Source organism: Somniosus microcephalus, chromosome 16 (genome assembly GCF_052327205.1).
Source record: "Somniosus microcephalus isolate GS21.2 chromosome 16, FLI_Smic_1.0, whole genome shotgun sequence".
In the NCBI taxonomy this organism is placed as follows: Eukaryota; Metazoa; Chordata; class Chondrichthyes; order Squaliformes; family Somniosidae; genus Somniosus; species Somniosus microcephalus.
In genome coordinates, this window is record NC_141002.1 from 4,225,945 (window position 1) to 4,245,525 (window position 19,581).

General features: G+C 56.0%; 1 protein-coding gene across 4 annotated transcripts in view; it reads right to left on the minus strand.

The window, feature by feature from the left end:
* mical3a (microtubule associated monooxygenase, calponin and LIM domain containing 3a) overlaps positions 1-19,581 on the minus strand; it is a 706,722-nt gene that overhangs the window by 44,989 nt on the left and 642,152 nt on the right. For all 4 annotated transcript variants that reach the window (XM_086008561.1, XM_086008560.1, XM_086008562.1 and 1 more), the window contains 2 exons: positions 3,975-4,082; positions 474-567 (listed from right to left, as the gene is read on the minus strand). In XM_086008561.1, the coding sequence (XP_085864687.1) occupies positions 474-567; positions 3,975-4,082 (202 nt within the window). The remainder of the gene's footprint in view (positions 1-473; positions 568-3,974; positions 4,083-19,581) is intronic.

Sequence of the window (19,581 nt, forward strand, 5' to 3'; positions counted from 1 at the left end):
GAGGAACATTACTTGGACAGTTTCTGGTGCTGTTTGGAAGTGTCGAAGGTCACAGTGCAAAAACTCCGGGCTCTCAGCTCGGCTTCACAGCTGGGATTTGAGGCAGAATTTCAATGGACAGGGGAACTGCAGGCAAAAACACTTTTCCCCACACTAACATTCACCTGCATTGACCCCGGATGCAGTGAGTGACCCTGGGCAGGTCACTGATTGACCCCGATGGAGTGAGCGGTTACCTAGATACAGGGTGGCGGAGTGGGCACACTCGATTCTAGGAAATGGCCACCACACATTCGGCATTCTGCCCAGGGCTTGGAGGAACGGTGCCCACCCCCTCAGCATCCTATCACCCTGTGCGGGAGTTAATGCAGCTCCATGAGGGACTGCCATCAGCACAGTCATGCCCTCTGGCAGTACAGCCACAGAGCATGGCAAGGATTCCTGCAGAACTCATGGACAGATGGTAGAGGTACCTGCTTCCCCCCGGAGTGCCTTCTCCACAGCCACGCCTCGCTCCTCCAGCTGACGCTGCTTCTCCTCTACCTGCTCCAGCTGTCGCTGAATAATCTGTGGGTGCAAGGGAGTTAAATCAGGCTGTGTGTCAGGGCAGTGGGCAGAGGCCCCATTACCCCTCAGAGCAGGGGACCCGTTACCCTCAGGGCAGTGGGCAGAGGCCCCATTACCCCTCAGAACAGGGGACCCGTTACCCTCAGGGCAGTGGGCAGAGGCCCCATTACCCCACAGAGCAGGGGACCCGTTACCCTCAGGGCAGTGGGCCCGTTACCCTCAGGGCAGTGGGCAGAGGCCCCATTACCCCTCAGAACAGGGGACCCGTTACCCTCAGGACAGTGGGCAGAGGCCCCATTACCCCTCAGAACAGGGGACCCGTTACCCTCAGGGCAGTGGGCAGAGGCCCCATTACCCCACAGAGCAGGGGACCCGTTACCCTCAGGGCAGTGGGCAGAGGCCCCATTACCCCACAGAGCAGGGGACCCGTTACCCTCAGGGCAGTGGGCAGAGGCCCCATTACCCCTCAGAACAGGGGACCCGTTACCCTCAGGACAGTGGGCAGAGGCCCCATTACCCCTCAGAGCAGGGGACCCGTTACCCTCAGGACAGTGGGCAGAGGCCCCATTACCCCTCAGAGCAGGGGACCCGTTACCCTCAGGGCAGTGGGCAGAGGCCCCATTACCCCTCAGAACAGGGGACCCGTTACCCTCAGGACAGTGGGCAGAGGCCCCATTACCCCACAGAGCAGGGGACCCGTTACCCTCAGGGCAGGGGACCCGTTACCCTCAGGGCAGGGGATCCGTTAGCCTCAGGACAGTGGGCAGAGGCCCCATTACCCCTCAGAGCAGGGGACCCGTTACCCTCAGGGCAATGGGCCTGTTACCCTCAGGACAGTGGGCAGAGGCCCCATTACCCCACAGAGCAGGGGACCCGTTACCCTCAGGGCAGTGGGCAGGGGACCTGTTACCCTCAGAGCAGTGGGCAGGGGACCCGTTACCCTCAGAGCTGTGGGCAGGGGACCCGTTACCCTCAGGGCAGTGGGCAGGGGACCCGTTACCCTCAGGGCAATGGGCAGGGGACCCGTTACCCTCAGGGCAGTGGGCAGGGGACCCGTTACCCTCAGGGCAGTGGGCAGGGGACCCGTTACCCTCAGGGCAATGGGCCTGTTACCCTCAGGGCAGTGGGCAGGGGACCCGTTACCCTCAGGGCAATGGGCCTGTTACCCTCAGGGCAGTGGGCAGGGGACCCGTTACCCTCAGAGCTGTGGGCAGGGGACCCGTTACCCTCAGGGCAGTGGGCAGAGGACCCGTTACCCTCAGGGCAATGGGCCCGTTACCCTCAGGGCAGCGGGCAGGGGACCCGTTACCCTCAGGGCAGTGGGCAGGGGACCCGTTACCCTCAGGGCAGTGGGCAGAGGACCCGTTACCCTCAGAGCTGTGGGCAGGGGACCCGTTACCCTCAGGGCAGTGGGCAGAGGACCCGTTACCCTCAGGGCAATGGGCCCGTTACCCTCAGGGCAGTGGGCAGGGGACCCGTTACCCTCAGGGCAGTGGGCAGGGGACCCGTTACCCTCAGGGCAGTGGGCAGGCGACCCGTTACCCTCAGGGCAGTGGGCAGAGGACCCGTTACCCTCAGGGCAGTGGGCAGAGGACCCGTTACCCTCAGAGCAGTGGGCAGAGGACCCGTTACCCTCAGAGCAGTGGGCAGAGGACCCGTTACCCTCAGGGCAATGGGCCCGTTACCCTCAGGGCAGTGGGCAGGGGACCCGTTACCCTCAGGGCAATGGGCCCGTTACCCTCAGGGCAGTGGGCAGGGGACCCGTTACCCTCAGGGCAGTGGGCAGGGGACCCGTTACCCTCAGGGCAGTGGGCAGGGGACCCGTTACCCTCAGGGCAGTGGGCAGAGGACCCGTTACCCTCAGGGCAGTGGGCAGAGGACCCGTTACCCTCAGGGCAATGGGCCCGTTACCCTCAGGGCAGTGGGCAGGGGACCCGTTACCCTCAGGGCAGTGGGCAGGGGACCCGTTACCCTCAGGGCAGTGGGCAGGCGACCCGTTACCCTCAGGGCAGTGGGCAGAGGACCCGTTACCCTCAGGGCAGTGGGCAGAGGACCCGTTACCCTCAGAGCAGTGGGCAGGGGACCCGTTACCCTCAGAGCAGTGGGCAGAGGACCCGTTACCCTCAGGGCAATGGGCCTGTTACCCTCAGGGCAGTGGGCAGGGGACCCGTTACCCTCAGGGCAGTGGGCAGGGGACCCGTTACCCTCAGAGCAGTGGGCAGAGGACCCGTTACCCTCAGAGCAGTGGGCAGGGGACCCGTTACCCTCAGGGCAGAGGACCCGTTACCCTCAGAGCAGTGGGCAGGGGACCCGTTACCCTCAGGGCAGTGGGCAGGGGACCCGTTACCCTCAGAGCAGTGGGCAGGGGACCCGTTACCCTCAGGGCAGTGGGCAGAGGACCCGTTACCCTCAGGGCAGAGGACCCGTTACCCTCAGAGCAGTGGGCAGGGGACCCGTTACCCTCAGAGCAGTGGGCAGGGGACCCGTTACCCTCAGAGCAGTGGGCAGGGGACCCGTTACCCTCAGAGCAGTGGGCAGAGGACCCGTTACCCTCAGGGCAGTGGGCAGAGGACCCGTTACCCTCAGGGCAGTGGGCAGAGGACCCGTTACCCTCAGGGCAGTGGGCAGGGGACCCGTTACCCTCAGGGCAGTGGGCAGGGGACCCGTAACCCTCAAGGCAGTGGGCAGGGGACCCGTTACCCTCAGGGCAGTGGGCAGAGGACCCATTACCCTCAAGGCAGTGGGCAGGGGACCCGTTACCCTCAGGGCAGTGGGCAGAGGACCCATTACCCTCCGAGTGGGAAAACTGGGAGAAGCTAATAGAGTTCGTATCGGATGGGATGTGTAATGCAGGTAGTTGTGGGAGTTTGTTGCCGTGTAATAGGTGGCAGTGGACTGCCCGTTCCTGGAGATAAAAGGAGAGACGCGTGTCACACATGGAGGAGTCATTAGAGATGGAATCTTTTCACACGGGTCCATACCTGCCACATTAACTTGTCTTTCTCCACAGATGCTGCCTGGCGTGCTGAGTGTTTGCAGCACTTTATACACGAGAATGGCGTCGTTGACTAATCATGACAACCACTCTCTATCAATTAGACCCAGGCATGAGGCGAGGGAAAGCCCAGTGGTGGAGAGCTTCGAGAAGTACAGGGCTAAAGCCTCCTGTTCCTCCTAAGCATGCTACACTTACCACACGTCAAGTCTCAAATTACTCACTTGCTGTATTTTGATTTTTATTAATAAGTGAGTGAGATTGGACCAGGCTGGTTAAACAGGTATATCATTAGGTAATGGGATCTGCCCCTTCACATGGGGACATAGGCAGACTGGCATTGCTCACTGCACAGAAACCTTTATCCACGTTAGTCCCACTAATGGGAGATTCTGATCCATCGGTGACTTACCTGTGCCCTGTGCAGCCTCTTCAGCTCCTCCTGCTTGGCCTGTCTCCGAGCTGCCTTTTGCACCCTCCGAGTCAACTTGGAGTTGAGCTCCTCTTCAGTGTAAGGTTTCTGAAATGAGAGAGCCAAGTCTTCACCTCTGCTCAACATCAGCGTCCTTTCCAGCTGAACCAGGTAAGAAGGTACAATTACCATGAGCCATCAGTATGCTCAGCACTGCAAAGGAGCGCAGTGACCCAACAAACCACTGGATCCAGTGATCGGGAGCACACAGACACAACAAACCACTGGATCCAGTGATTGGGAGCACACAGACACAACAACCCACTGGATCCAGTGATCGGGAGCACACAGACACAACAAACCACTGGATCCAGTGATCGGGAGCACACAGACACAACAAACCACTGGATCCAGTGATCGGGAGCACACAGTCAAAACAAACACTGGATCCACCGGTAGGTAATGTACAGACAACACAAATCATTGGATCCATTGGCAAGGTGCACATGGACAGAGCAAACTACTGGATCCACTTGGGGGGCACAAACAAAGTGGACCACTGGATCTACTGCCAGAGACCACACAAACAGAGAAACCCACTGGATCTACTGCCAGAGACCACACAAACAGAGAAACCCACTGGATCTACTGCCAGAGACCACACAAACAGAGAAACCCACTGGATCTACTGCCAGAGACCACACAAACAGAGAAACCCACTGGATCTACTGCCAGAGCCCACACAGAGAAACCCACTGGATCTACTGCCAGAGACCACACAAACAGAGAAACCCACTGGATCTACTGCCAGAGACCACACATACAGAGAAACCCACTGGATCTACTGCCAGAGACCACACAAACAGAGAAACCCACTGGATGCACCGATCAGATCTGCTTCACAAAACTAGGAGGACACACTGACAAGACACGAGGAGGTGTAATTCAGCGAAAGGAGCACAAATGATACCAGGGTGGATTCACCAGTTGTTTTGAGCATTCAGTGGGCATTATGATTGGGAAATGAGGGAGGGATGGCCCGTGCCAGATCTCTACCTTATTTTGGTCCCGATACTCATTGCTTCCTTAAACAGCGACAGACTCCCACCACCCCAAACCGGCCATACCTCCAAGTTATATTCACATCACTGTTTCATGAGGCTCCTGCGTCCATCACACTTAATCCACCTGCCCATATATAACTGGCACCCAGGGAACCAAAGGGATCGAATTTGATATCGCAGTTCATTTAAAGAGCTTGTTAAGAAGACTGGTTTTCAATTTTTAAGTCATTTCTGAGCCACGTTTTTTGTGTTTACAGGAGCCTCTGTGCCAATTCTCGTGCTAACTGCTCTATTAGTGGCACAATGGGTTTCCCCATGGGGATTCCCCCATATTGCTACTCTTTGGAGGATGAAGTGGAGAACCAATGGAGGGAAGCCGGACAGGTCAGACTGCACCAGAGAGAGCACTGCACCCAGCTACCAGTACTCCACCGCCCGAATCCACACTGGGGGTGTCAGGGGACCAGTGCCTGCGGAGGCTTCAATTCGCAGTTGAAACATATGCTCCTCACTGACCTGCCCCCAACCCCTCCACAAGAACGGCACTGCCCATGGCTGACAAAGTCAGAACTACACTGAACTTTAATGCTCAAGGTTCTTCCAGGTTACCACTGAGGACATTTAGACCATAGGACATTTGAACCCAGCACGTGAGTGCAAAAGACAAGGCTGAAGCGTTTGCAACCATGTTCAGCCAGAAGTGCCGAGTGGATGCTCCATATCAGCCTACTCCTGAGGTCCCCATCATCACAGAAGCCAGTCTTCAGCCAATTCGATTCACTCCATGTGATATCAAGAAATGGCTGAGCGCACTGGATACAGCAAAGGCTATTGACCCGACAACATCCCGGCTATCGTGCTGAAGAATTGTGCTCCAGAACTAGCTGCGCCTCTAGCCAAGCTGTTCCAGTACAGCTACAGCACTGTCATCTATCCGACATTGTGGAAAACTGCCCAGGTATGTCCTGTTCACAAAAAGCAGGACAAATCCAACCCGGCCAATTACCGCCCCATCAGTCTACTCTCAATCATCAGCAAAGTGATGGAAGGTGCCATCGACAGCGCTATCAAGCGGCACTTACTCACCAATAACCTGCTCATTGATGCCTAGTTTGGGTTCCACCAAGACCACTCGGCTCCCGGCCTCATTATAGCCTTGGTCCAAACATGGACAAAGGAGCTGAATTCCAGAGGTGAGGTGAGAGTGACTGCCCTTGACATCAAGGCAGCATTTGACCGAGTGTGGCATCAAGGAGCCCTAGTAAAACTGAAGTCAATGGGAATCGGGGGAGACAGTGAGCAGTCAGTGGGGGGAGTCAGTGGGGGAGACAGTGAGGGGAGACAGTGAGGGGAGACAGTGGGGGGAGACAGTGGGGGGAGACAGTGAGGGGAGACAGTGGGGGGAGACAGTGGGGGGAGACAGTGAGGGGAGACAGTGGGGGGAGACAGTGAGGGGAGACAGTGGGGGGAGACGGTGGGGGGAGACGGTGGGGGGAGACGGTGAGGGGAGACGGTGAGGGGAGACAGTGGGGGGAGTCAGTGGGGGGAGACAGTGAGGGGAGACAGTGGGGGGAGACAGTGAGGGGAGACAGTGGGGGGAGACGGTGGGGGGAGACGGTGGGGGGAGACGGTGAGGGGAGACGGTGAGGGGAGACAGTGGGGGGAGTCAGTGAGGGGAGACAGTGAGGGGAGACAGTGGGGGGAGACAGTGGGGGGAGACAGTGAGCAGTCAGTGGGGGGAGTCAGTGGGGGGAGACAGTGGGGGGAGACAGTGGGGGGAGACAGTGGGGGGAGACAGTGAGCAGTCAGTGGGGGGAGTCAGTGGGGGGAGACAGTGGGGGGAGACAGTGAGGGGAGACAGTGGGGGGAGACAGTGGGGGGAGACAGTGAGCAGTCAGTGAGGGGAGACAGTGAGGGGAGACAGTGAGCAGTCAGTGGGGGGAGTCAGTGGGGGGAGACAGTGGGGGGAGACAGTGAGGGGAGACAGTGAGGGAGACGGTGAGGGGAGACGGTGGGGGGAGACGGTGGGGGGAGACGGTGAGGGGAGACGGTGGGGGGAGACGGTGGGGGGAGACGGTGAGGGGAGACGGTGAGGGGAGACGGTGGGGGGAGACAGTGAGGGGAGACAGTGAGGGGAGACAGTGGGGGGAGACAGTGAGGGGCGACAGTGGGGGGAGACAGTGAGGGGAGACAGTGGGGGGAGACAGTGAGGGGAGACAGTGGGGGGAGACAGTGGGGGAGACAGTGAGGGGAGACAGTGGGGGGAGACAGTGGGGGAGACAGTGGGGGGAGACAGTGAGGGGAGACAGTGGGGGGAGACAGTGGGGGGAGACAGTGAGGAGAGACAGTGGGGGGAGACAGTGGGGGAGACAGTGGGGGGAGACAGTGGGGGGAGACAGTGGGGGGAGACAGTGGGGGGAGACAGTAGGGGAGACAGTGAGGGGAGACAGTGGGGGGAGACAGTGGGGGAGACAGTGAGGGGAGACAGTGGGGGGAGACAGTGGGGGGAGACAGTGAGGGGAGACAGTGGGGGAGACAGTGAGGGGAGACAGTGGGGGGAGACAGTGAGGGGGAGACAGTGGGGGGAGACAGTGAGGGGGAGACAGTGAGGGGAGACAGTGGGGGAGACAGTGAGGGGAGACAGTGGGGGAGACAGTGAGGGGAGACAGTGGGGGGAGACAGTGAGGTGGAGACAGTGGGGGGAGACAGTGAGGGGAGACAGTGGGGGGAGACAGTGAGGGGGAGACAGTGGGGGGAGACAGTGGGGGGAGACAGTGAGGGGAGACAGTGGGGGGAGACAGTGAGGGGAGACAGTGGGGGGAGACAGTGAGGGGAGACAGTGAGGGGAGACAGTGAGGGGAGACAGTGAGGGGAGACAGTGAGGGGAGACAGTGGGGGGAGACAGTGAGGGGAGACAGTGAGGGGAGACAGTGAGGGGGAGACAGTGGGGGGAGACAGTGAGGGGAGACAGTGAGGGGGAGACAGTGGGGGGAGACAGTGGGGGGAGACAGTGAGGGGAGACAGTGAGGGGAGACGGTGGGGGGAGACGGTGAGGGGAGACGGTGGGGGGAGACGGTGGGGGGAGACGGTGAGGGGAGACGGTGAGGGGAGACGGTGAGGGGAGACGGTGAGGGGAGACGGTGGGGGGAGACGGTGAGGGGAGACGGTGAGGGGAGACGGTGGGGGGAGGCGGTGAGGGGAGGCGGTGGGGGGAGACGGTGGGGGGAGACGGTGGGGGGAGACGGTGAGGGGAGACGGTGGGGGGAGACGGTGAGGGGAGACGGTGGGGGGAGACGGTGGGGGGAGACGGTGAGGGGAGACGGTGGGGGGAGACGGTGGGGGGAGACGGTGGGGGGAGACGGTGGGGGGAGACGGTGAGGGGAGTCGGTGAGGGGAGACAGTGAGGGGAGACAGTGGGGGGAGACAGTGGGGGGAGACAGTGAGGGAGACGGTGAGGGGAGACGGTGGGGGGAGACGGTGGGGGGAGACGGTGAGGGGAGACGGTGGGGGAGACGGTGAGGGGAGACGGTGGGGGGAGACGGTGGGGGGAGACGGTGAGGGGAGACGGTGGGGGGAGACGGTGAGGGGAGACGGTGGGGGGAGACAGTGAGGGAGACAGTGAGGGGAGACAGTGGGGGAGACGGTGAGGGGAGACGGTGGGGGGAGACGGTGGGGGGAGACGGTGAGGGGAGACGGTGGGGGGAGACGGTGAGGGGAGACGGTGGGGGGAGACGGTGAGGGGAGTCGGTGAGGGGAGACAGTGAGGGGAGACAGTGGGGGGAGACAGTGAGGGGAGACAGTGAGGGGAGACAGTGGGGGGAGACGGTGGGGGGAGACGGTGGGGGGAGACGGTGAGGGGAGACGGTGGGGGGAGACGGTGAGGGGAGACGGTGGGGGGAGACGGTGGGGGGAGACGGTGGGGGGAGACAGTGAGGGGAGACAGTGGGGGGAGACAGTGAGGGGAGACAGTGGGGGGAGACAGTGGGGGGAGACAGTGAGGGGAGACAGTGGGGGGGAGACAGTGAGGGGAGACAGTGGGGGAGACAGTGAGGGGAGACAGTGGGGGGAGACAGTGAAGGGAGACAGTGGGGGGAGACAGTGGGGGGAGACAGTGAGGGGAGACAGTGAGGGGAGACAGTGGGGGGAGACAGTGGGGGGAGACAGTGGGGGGAGACAGTGAGGGGAGACAGTGGGGGGAGACAGTGGGGGGAGACAGTGAGGGGAGACAGTGAGGGGAGACAGTGGGGGAGACAGTGAGGGGAGACAGTGGGGGGAGACAGTGAGGGGAGACAGTGGGGGGAGACAGTGGGGGAGACGGTGGGGGGAGACGGTGAGGGGAGACGGTGGGGGGAGACAGTGGGGGGACACAGTGAAGGGAGACAGTGAGGGGAGACAGTGAGGGGAGACAGTGGGGGGAGACAGTGGGGGGAGACAGTGGGGGGAGACAGTGAGGGGAGACAGTGAGGGGAGACAGTGGGGGAGACAGTGAGGGGAGACAGTGGGGGGAGACAGTGAGGGGAGACAGTGGGGGGAGACGGTGGGGGAGACGGTGGGGGGAGACGGTGGGGGGAGACGGTGAGGGGAGACGGTGGGGGGAGACGGTGGGGGGAGACGGTGAGGGGAGTCGGTGAGGGGAGACAGTGAGGGGAGACAGTGAGGGGAGACAGTGGGGGGAGACAGTGAGGGGAGACAGTGGGGGGAGACAGTGGGGGGAGTCGGTGAGGGGAGACAGTGGGGGGAGTCAGTGAGGAGACGGTGGGGGAGTCAGTGGGGACCAAACGGCAACCCCAGGCTGAAAGGGCAGGGGAGTAAAGACAATGAAAGCACAGGAAAGGAGAGCACCACATATTGATTCACTGATGGGTTTAACTGATGGCGTACTGAGGAACTAATGAGGATTCATTGAGGGGAATGAAATAATGATGATTAACTGTAGAGGATTAACTAATGTGGTTAACTAATGGGATTAAAGAAAGAAAATAAAGACTTGCATTTCTGTAGCACCTTTCATGGCCCCAGGACGTCCCAAAGTGCTTTACAGCCAATGAAGTACTTTGGCAGTGTCGTCACTGTTGTAATGTAGATATGTTATGTAATGTAATATAACTAGTGGTATTAACTGCTGCAGATTAACTAATGGGATTAATTGATGGGATTAACTGGTTGCTTTGTTAAACATCTAATTGAATGGCAGAACAGGCTTGAGGGACTGAAAGGCCTACTTCTGTTCCTTTATTCATACATTTCTAAGCTAAATTAGAGGCTAATTACTGTTATGGAGGGAAGATTGGATGAGAGAAAGACTCAGAAAAGAAAACCAGAAAGATGTATTGAGGAGGACACTGGGTGAATCAGAAAGGATGGGCAAAGAGAGAGAGAAAACACTCTTAAATACAAGATAGTCACTAATAAATCTAATCAGGAATTCAGGAGAAACTGCGCTATCCAGAGAGTGGTTAGAATGCAGAAAGCGGTGCCACATGGATTATTTGAGGTAAATAGCATAAAGGGGGAGCTAGATAAACACGAGGGAGAAAGGAATAGAAGGATATGCTGATATGGTGAGATGAATAAGGTGGGAGGAGGCTCGTGTGGAGCATAAACACCGGCATAGACCAGTTGGGCTAAAAGGCCTGTTTCTGTGCAGTAAATTCCATGTAATTCTGTGTAATACCAGATCTGGTGCGATGGCAGAGGAATGTTTTGGGAACTCCAGAAGTGAAAGGTCAAGTGTAGAATGCCCAACCTCTGACCTGAGGGGACAGGGAGGGGGTCTGATTTACTGGAATGAGCCATGTCATGTAACACATTGCGCGATTAAAGTGGAGCCATGAAATGGGGGATCTAAACAGCCGTGTTCACAGTGCAGGCAGTACCAGAGCCTCAGTGAACAGGGATACAGGCCCTTCTAATGGTGCTTACTGACACAGGCAGGCAGATGCAGAAGGGCAGTCCCAGTTGTGGACATATTTAAGGCTCGGGAATAATCAGATGGCTGTGATTTCACTGTCACGCTACTGGAGACAGACCCAATGATTCAAACTGCTTGTTAACAGGCAACATAAAGGGCACTTTGTAAAGAAAATACACCTGCACCGATTCGCAGGCTCAGTACATGGCTGCTGGGATCGTTCATATCCTTCAAACCAGTGTGCTGCTGCCTGCTCATTGCTATCTGTTATTGTTCCCCTATTGCTGAGTGTGGGGGCAGCTATTAGACACAGATTATAAATGCACTCTACCTTGCATGCATACGATCTCCTGAATGCCAGAGCGTGAGGAACATAGATAGACTCAAGGAGGAAAGAAACACAGCAACTTAGAACAGCTCACCGATGGACAGAATCAGAGCAGATCACAGTCACAAACACAGACTAACCACACTAACCAGGCAGACTAACCAATAACACTGTACAGACACACTAACCAACCACACTAACTGGAGACACTAACCAACCCCACTATACAGACACATTAACCAAACCCCACTATATCACAGAAACATAGAAGATAGGAGCAGGAGTAGGCCATTCGGCCCCTCGAGCCTGTTCCGCCATTTAATGAGATCATGGCTGATCATCCAAATTCAGTACCCTGTCCCTGCTTTCTCCCCATATCCCTTGATCCCTTTAGCCTTAAGAAATATATCTAACTCCTTCTTGAATATATTTCATGATTGGCCTCAACTGCCTTCTGTGGTAGAGAATTCCACAGGTTCACCACTCTCTGGGTGAAGAAATTCCTCCTCATCTCTGTCCTAAATGGCTTACTCCTTATCCTTACACTCTGACCCCTGGTTCTGGACTCCCCGACCATCGGGAACATCCTTCCTGCATCTAGTCTGTCTAGCCCTATTAGAATTTTATAAGTTTCAATGAGATCCCCTCTCATTCTTCTAAACTAGCGAATACAAGCCCAATCGCCCCTATCTCTCCTCATACATCATTCCTGCCATCCCAGGTATCAGTCTGGTGAATCTTCGCTGCACTCCCTCCATGGCAAGAACATCCTTCCTCAGATAAGGCGACCAAAACTGCACACAATACTCAAGGTGTGGTCTCACCAAGGCCCTGTACAACTGCAGCAAGACATCCTTGCTCCTGTATTCGAATCCTCTCACTATGAAGCCCAACATAACATTTACCTTCTGAACCGACTGCTGCACCTGCATGCTTACCTTCAGCGACTGGTGCACAAGGACACCCAGGTCTCGTTGCAAGTCCCCTTTACCCAATCTATTGCCGTTCATATAATAATCTGCCTTCCTGTTTTTGCCACCAAAGTGGATAACCTCACATTTATCCACATTATACTGCATCTGCCCAATCATCCAACCTGTCCAAGTCATACTGGAGTTTCTCTGCATCCTCCTCACAGCACACGCGCCCACCCAGCTTTGTGTCGTCTGCAAACTTGGAGATATTGGCCCAGAAATTCGGGTCCCAACGCGTGAGTACGCACGGGGTACTCATGCGTAGGCCTAACGAAAGTGCCGGTTTTGTGCATGCACTGCGCATGCGCGGGAAACTGGCACTTCCGTTCCCCTGAAAGAAGGGGTTCAGAAGTCGAACGCGTGCGCAGGAGAGGCAGCGCGTGCGCATCGAACTTACGTTTTTTTTGCAGGTTTTTCCAGGAGGGTAAGTCTCCAGCAGTTAAACTTTTAAAAAGCAGGTGCAAGCCCTGCTTTTAACAAGGTAAGTGGGGAATTAATTAAAATTAAAACATTTTTTCCACAGGTTTATTATTTTTAAATACTTTAAAGAAAGGTAAGTTTATTTTTAGCCCCATTAGAAACTGTAATTAATTTTTTCAACAATTTAAATTATTGTTTAAAATAGTTATTTCATGTAATTTATAGTTTATTTTAAAAATGTGATTTAAAAAAAAAATTATTTGAGGTTTTAGTGATGTTTTGGGGCTTATTGTATTTATAGGTGTGACAGCTCTTCCTTCAAACTTATGAATGAAGCATTCCCTGCTACCATTGGCTCTCCATGGCCCACGTGATCCCAGGGGATGCATCGAACTAACTGCGCCCTGGGATACGCAAGCACTGCGCGCTGGCAGTTGGAGGAGGCCCAGGATCAGAATACCACGGGAGCCCACAGCTCAACGGCCGGCGCGCAAGGTAAGTGCAGGTCGGAGGCTTGCACCCGCGGAAACCCCCGACCCGAATTTCTGGGCCATTACATCTAGTTCCCTCATCTAGATCATTAATATATATTGTGAATAGCTGGGGTCCGAGCACCGATCCCTGCAGTACCCCACTAGTCACTGCCTGCCACTCGGAAGACCCGTTTATTCCAACTCTGCTCGCTGTCTGCTAACCAGTTCTCTATCCAAGTCAGTACCTTACCCCCAATCCCATGTGCTTTAACTTTGCATGCTAATCTCTTATGCGGGACCGTATCGAAAGCCTTCTGAAAGTCCAAATGCACCCCATCCACTGGTTCTCCCTTATCTATTCTACCAGTCACATCCTCAAAAATTCCAGATTAGTCAAGCAGATCAACACATTAACCAACCCCACTAACCAGAAACACTAACCAACCACACAAATTTGACACACTAAGCAACTCCACTATACAGACACACTAACCAACTACACTAACCAGACACACCAACCAATCCCACTATAGAGACACACTAACCAACTGCACTATATTGGTACACTAACAAGACACACTAACCAGCCACACTATACAAACACACTAACCAGCCACACTATACAAACACACTAACGAGCCACACTATACAGCCTCACTAAACAAACACACTAACCAGCCACACTATACAGCCTCACTAAACAAACACACTAACCAGCCACACTAAACAAACACACTAACCAGCCACACTATACAAACACACTAACCAGCCACACTAAACAAACACACTAACCAGCCACACTATACAAACACACAAACCCACTACACCGCACTCAGTACACTTACCAAACACACAGCAGTCATTACTCTTACCACCCACACGACACTCAATACACTAACTAACCACAGCGCACTAAGATACACTAACTAACCACAGTTATTGCACTAATAAAGGCTGACCGAGCTAAGATCCTACATTGAGCCGATTGCTGGGATGGTAGAGGACTGGACACAGTATTCGATCTTTAATCCTCTGCAATGTGATCAGTATGATTAGATATTTCCCAATCTGTGCTGCGAGCTCCCACACCTGCTGAACACCCCATCATCCCACTCCACCCAGAGACCCCCCCCACCGTCCCCACCCCCCTCCACCCAGAGACCCCCCCCCACCGTCCCCACCTCCCTCCACCCAGAGACCCCCCACCGTCCCCACCCCCCTCCACCCAGAGACCCCCCCACCGTCCCCACCTCCCTCCACCCAGTGACCCCCCACCGTCCCCACCTCCCTCCACCCAGAGACCCCCCACCGTCCCCACCCCCCTCCACCCAGAGACCCCCCCCACCGTCCCCACCCCCCTCCACCCAGAGACCCCCCCCACCGTCCCCACCTCCCTCCACCCAGAGACCCCCCACCGTCCCCACCCCCCTCCACCCAGAGACCCCCCACCGTCCCCACCCCCTCCACCCAGAGACCCCCCCCACCGTCCCCACCTCCCTCCACCCAGAGACCCCCCACCGTCCCCACCCCCTCCACCCAGGACCCCCCACCGTCCCCACCCCCTCCACCCAGAGACCCCCCCCACCGTCCCCACCCCCCTCCACCCAGAGACCCCCCCCACCGTCCCCACCCCCTCCACTCAGGACCCCCCCCCACCGTACCCACCCCCCCCCACGCAGAGACCCCCCCCACCGTCCCCACACCCCTCCACCCAGGACCCCCCCCACCCAGAGACCCCCCACTGTCCCCACCCCCCTCCACCCAGAGACCCCCCACCGTCCCCACCCCCTCCACCCAGGACCCCCCCCACCGTCCTCGCACCCCTCCACCCAGAGACCCCCCACCATCCCCACCCCCCTCCACCCAGGACCCCCCCCCACCGTCCCCACCTCCCTCCACCCAGAGACCCCCCACCGTCCCCACCCCCTCCACCCAGGACCCCCCCCCACCGTCCCCACCCCCTCCACCCAGGACCCCCCCCACCGTCCTCGCACCCCTCCACCCAGAGACCCCCCACCGTCCCCACCCCCTCCACCCAGGACCCCCCCCCACCGTCCCCACCTCCCTCCACCCAGAGACCCCCCACCGTCCCCACCCCCCTCCACCCAGAGACCCCCCACTGTCCCCACCCCCCTCCACCCAGAGACCCCCCACCGTCCCCACCCCCTCCACCCAGGACCCCCCCCACCGTCCTCGCACCCCTCCACCCAGAGACCCCCCACCATCCCCACCCCCCTCCACCCAGGACCCCCCCCCACCGTCCCCACCTCCCTCCACCCAGAGACCCCCCACCGTCCCCACCCCCCTCCACCCAGAGACCCCCCACTGTCCCCACCCCCCTCCACCCAGGACCCCCCCCACCGTCCCCACCCCCCTCCACCGAGGACCCCCCACCGTCCCCACCCCCCTCCACCCAGAGACCCCCCACTGTCCCCACCCCCCTCCACCCAGAGTCCGTTTCTGATGAATGAATCATGGACTCTTCCCCCCCCCCCCACACTCCACTCACAGAGCCTCCCGCACGCCTCACTCACTTCCTTTCTTGCTGTTGGGCTTGTTCTCAGTGTGGTCAGCCTGATGCTGCAATTCCCCTCATGGTGAGCTTGTGACATTCAACTTTGAAATAGATATAAGTTACAACACGGAATCAGGCCATTCAGCCCAGCATCCATGTCAGCATTTACCCTCCAGACCAGCAAATAGTCCCAATCACACTGAACTACCCTCCTCCTCTATCTGATCAATCACACTGACCTACCCTCCTCCTCTATCTGATCAATCACACTGACCTACCCTCCTCCTCTATCTGATCAATCACACTGACCTACCCTCCTCCATCTGATCAATCACACTGACCTACCCTCCTCCTCTATCTGATCAATCACACTGACCTACCCTCCTCCTCTATCTGATCAATCACACTGACCTACCCTCCTCCTCTATCTGATCAATCACACTGACCTACCCTCCTCCTCTATCTGATCAATCACACTGACCTACCCTCCTCCTCTATCTGATCAATCACACTGACCTACCCTCCTCCTCTATCTGATCAATCACACTGACCTATCCTCCTCCTCTATCTGATCAATCACACTGACCTACCCTCCTCCTCTATCTGATCAATCACACTGACCTACCCTCCTCCTCTATCTGATCAATCACACTGACCTATCCTCCTCTATCTGATCAATCACACTGACCTACCCTCCTCTATCTGATCAATCACACTGACCTACCCTCCTCCTCTATCTGATCAATCACACTGACCTACCCTCCTCCTCTATCTGATCAATCACACTGACCTACCCTCCTCCTCTATCTGATCAATCACACTGACCTACCCTCCTCCTCTATCTGATCAATCACACTGACCTACCCTCCTCCTCTATCTGATCAATCACACTGACCTACCCTCCTCTATCTGATCAATCACACTGACCTACCCTCCTCCATCTGATCAATCACACTGACCTACCCTCCTCCTCTATCTGATCAATCACACTGACCTACCCTCCTCCTCTATCTGATCAATCACACTGACCTACCCTCCTCCTCTATCTGATCAATCACACTGACCTACCCTCCTCCTCTATCTGATCAATCACACTGACCTACCCTCCTCCTCTATCTGATCAATCACACTGACCTACCCTCCTCCTCTATCTGATCAATCACACTGACCTACCCTCCTCCTCTATCTGATCAATCACACTGACCTACCCTCCTCCTCTATCTGATCAATCACACTGACCTACCCTCCTCCTCTATCTGATCAATCACACTGACCTACCCTCCTCCTCTATCTGATCAATCACACTGACCTACCCTCCTCCTCTATCTGATCAATCACACTGACCTATCCTCCTCCTCTATCAATGTATCCCCTTCTCTCCCATGCAACATCTGATCTAACGGTGTCCCTTTGTGAAGTTGCCAATTGAAAGTCAGGCCCTCAGGCAGTGTAAGAGAGGTGTGAAGCCTACAGTTGTAGTGTCTCAGGGCCCTCTTCACCCTCTGTTTGGGAGCTGGGATAATCTTGCCTCCTTATAACACACCCCTTACCTACCTGGAAAGCATAGGGAGCAGCACTGACCCTGACTGCCAGCTCAGGCCAGGCCACACAGATGAGCAGCATCAACCCCATGGAGAGTTGGTCCATACATGGCCCCACTGGGCAGTGATAGGAGTAGCAGCAATCTGTTAGATCCGTGGTTCAATGGATAAATAATCACACGGATGCTGTACATTAACAAATAACAGGTCTTTACTGGAGGAGGGTAATCTCTAGACTGGGGGTACAGAGGCATGCGCAAAGCTTATATACCGGTGTGGTCACTGCCGGTACTACAGTATACAGGAGCTGTAAAAGTAGTTCTGACTTAAAGGCACATACACTACAATTCCTCCTACAATTCCTCCCCTTTTAGATTAGTAATACTCCCTAATATTCAAATAACAATTAACATTTTTACATGTACATTAAATAACAAAAGTCCATTTATAGATTCAGTCTTTGGGGCGGCTTCCTGACCCTTTCGGGATAGCGCCTTTCCAGAGGTTCTTGTTCTTGGTGCAGAGGCGATTCTGACCCCTTTTCATCGGGTAGTTCATCAGGTTCCACTGCTACTGGGTCTGAAGTAGATACTACCGGTATGTCGGGTTCATCCCCAAGTACTCGAGACATGGGGTTGACGCGTTCCTGTGACGCTAAGATCTGATCGACGTGGCGTCTCACAATGTTCTCCCCGACATCCACTGTGTACATTAATGGCCCCTGCCTTGTACATATCGTTCCGGGTGGCCACTTCTCTGTTCGATAGTCACGGGCCAAGACTGGTTGCCCTACATTGAAGCTCCTTGTCGGCTTCTCATTGATGTGCTGGAATTGTTTGTCCTCAACATTTCTTCGCACATTTGGTCTGAGCAAGTCCAGACGAGATCTCAACCTTCGGTTAAAGAACATCATGGCCGGGGTCTGGTTGGTAACTGCATGTGTCGCGTTTCGGTAGGCTAATAAGAAATTGTCCATCTTATGCTGTAGTGGAGTTTCATCGTCGCACATGGCCTTTATCGCCTTCTCAAAGGTTTGTACGAACCTCTCAGCCAATCCATTTGTGGCTGGATGATACGGGGCGGCTGTGTAATGCCTTACCCCATTCCTTTTCATGAATTTTTGGAACTCGTCGGACACAAACTGTGGTCCATTATCAGAGCAAATCTGCTCTGGCAAACCGTTTCTGGCAAATATGGTCCGTAGGACTGCAATCGTTTTCTCTGTAGTGTTTGAAGACATTTTTATCACCTCAGGCCACTTTGAATGAGCATCCACTGCTATTAAGAACACTAAGTCCATGAATGGACCAGCGAAATCAATATGCACCCGTTGCCATGGAGAGGAGGGCCACTCCCATGGGTGTAGAGGGGCATGTGGTGGTGCATTTTGGACCTTCTGGCATCCTAAGCAGCTCTTAGTTAGGTCTTCAATTTGTTGATCGATTCCCGGCCACCACACATAAGCCCTAGCAAGGCTTTTCACTTTCACTCCCCCCAGATGACCTTCATGTAGCTCATTTAGCACTCTCTCCCTTAACTTGGGTGGAATCACCACTCTGGATCCACACATCACTGTCCCCTGGCATACTGACAGCTGTTCTCTTCTGGATGAGAATGCTGGCAACAGTGAGTCACCATGTGTTGGCCATCCCCTTACCGTCAATTCATATACCCATGACAGCGTCGGATCATTGCGGGTCTCCTTCTCTATATCCGCGTTTGTTACTGGCAATCGTTCAATTATCGACGAATAAAATATCTCGATCGGGTCCACTGCTGGTGCTTCCTCCACAGTAGGCAGTGGCAGGCGCGATAGCCCATCAGCGTTCCCATGCTGTCTCGTGCCTTTATATTCTATTTCATATTGATTCGCCCCTAGAAACAGGGACCATCTTTGTAACCGCTGTGCAGTCATTACTGGCACGCCCTTCTTAGGATTAAAGATGGAGACAAGTGGTTGGTGGTCAGTCAGCAAGGTGAACTTCTGCCCATGCAGATAGTGGTTGAATTTTTTTACTCCCCATACAAGGCTGAGGGCCTCCCTGTCAATCTGGGCGTAGTTGCGCTCGGCTGAGGTTAGTGACCGAGACGCAAAGGCTACTGGCCTCTCCAACCCGTCTGGGAATTTGTGCAACAGCACCGCTCCAATACCGTAGGGTGATGCATCACATGCCAAACAAATTGGTAGTGCTGGGTTGAAATGGGCCAACACCTCTTTTGATGTGATCAATTCTTTACACTTCTGGAAAGCTCGTCTACGTTCGTCATCCCACTTCCATGGTACCCCTGTTTGCAGTAGGGTGTTCAGCGGGTGTAATACCGTGGACAAATTTGGTAAGAACTTGTGATAATAGTTTACCAGCCCGAGGAATGACCTCAGT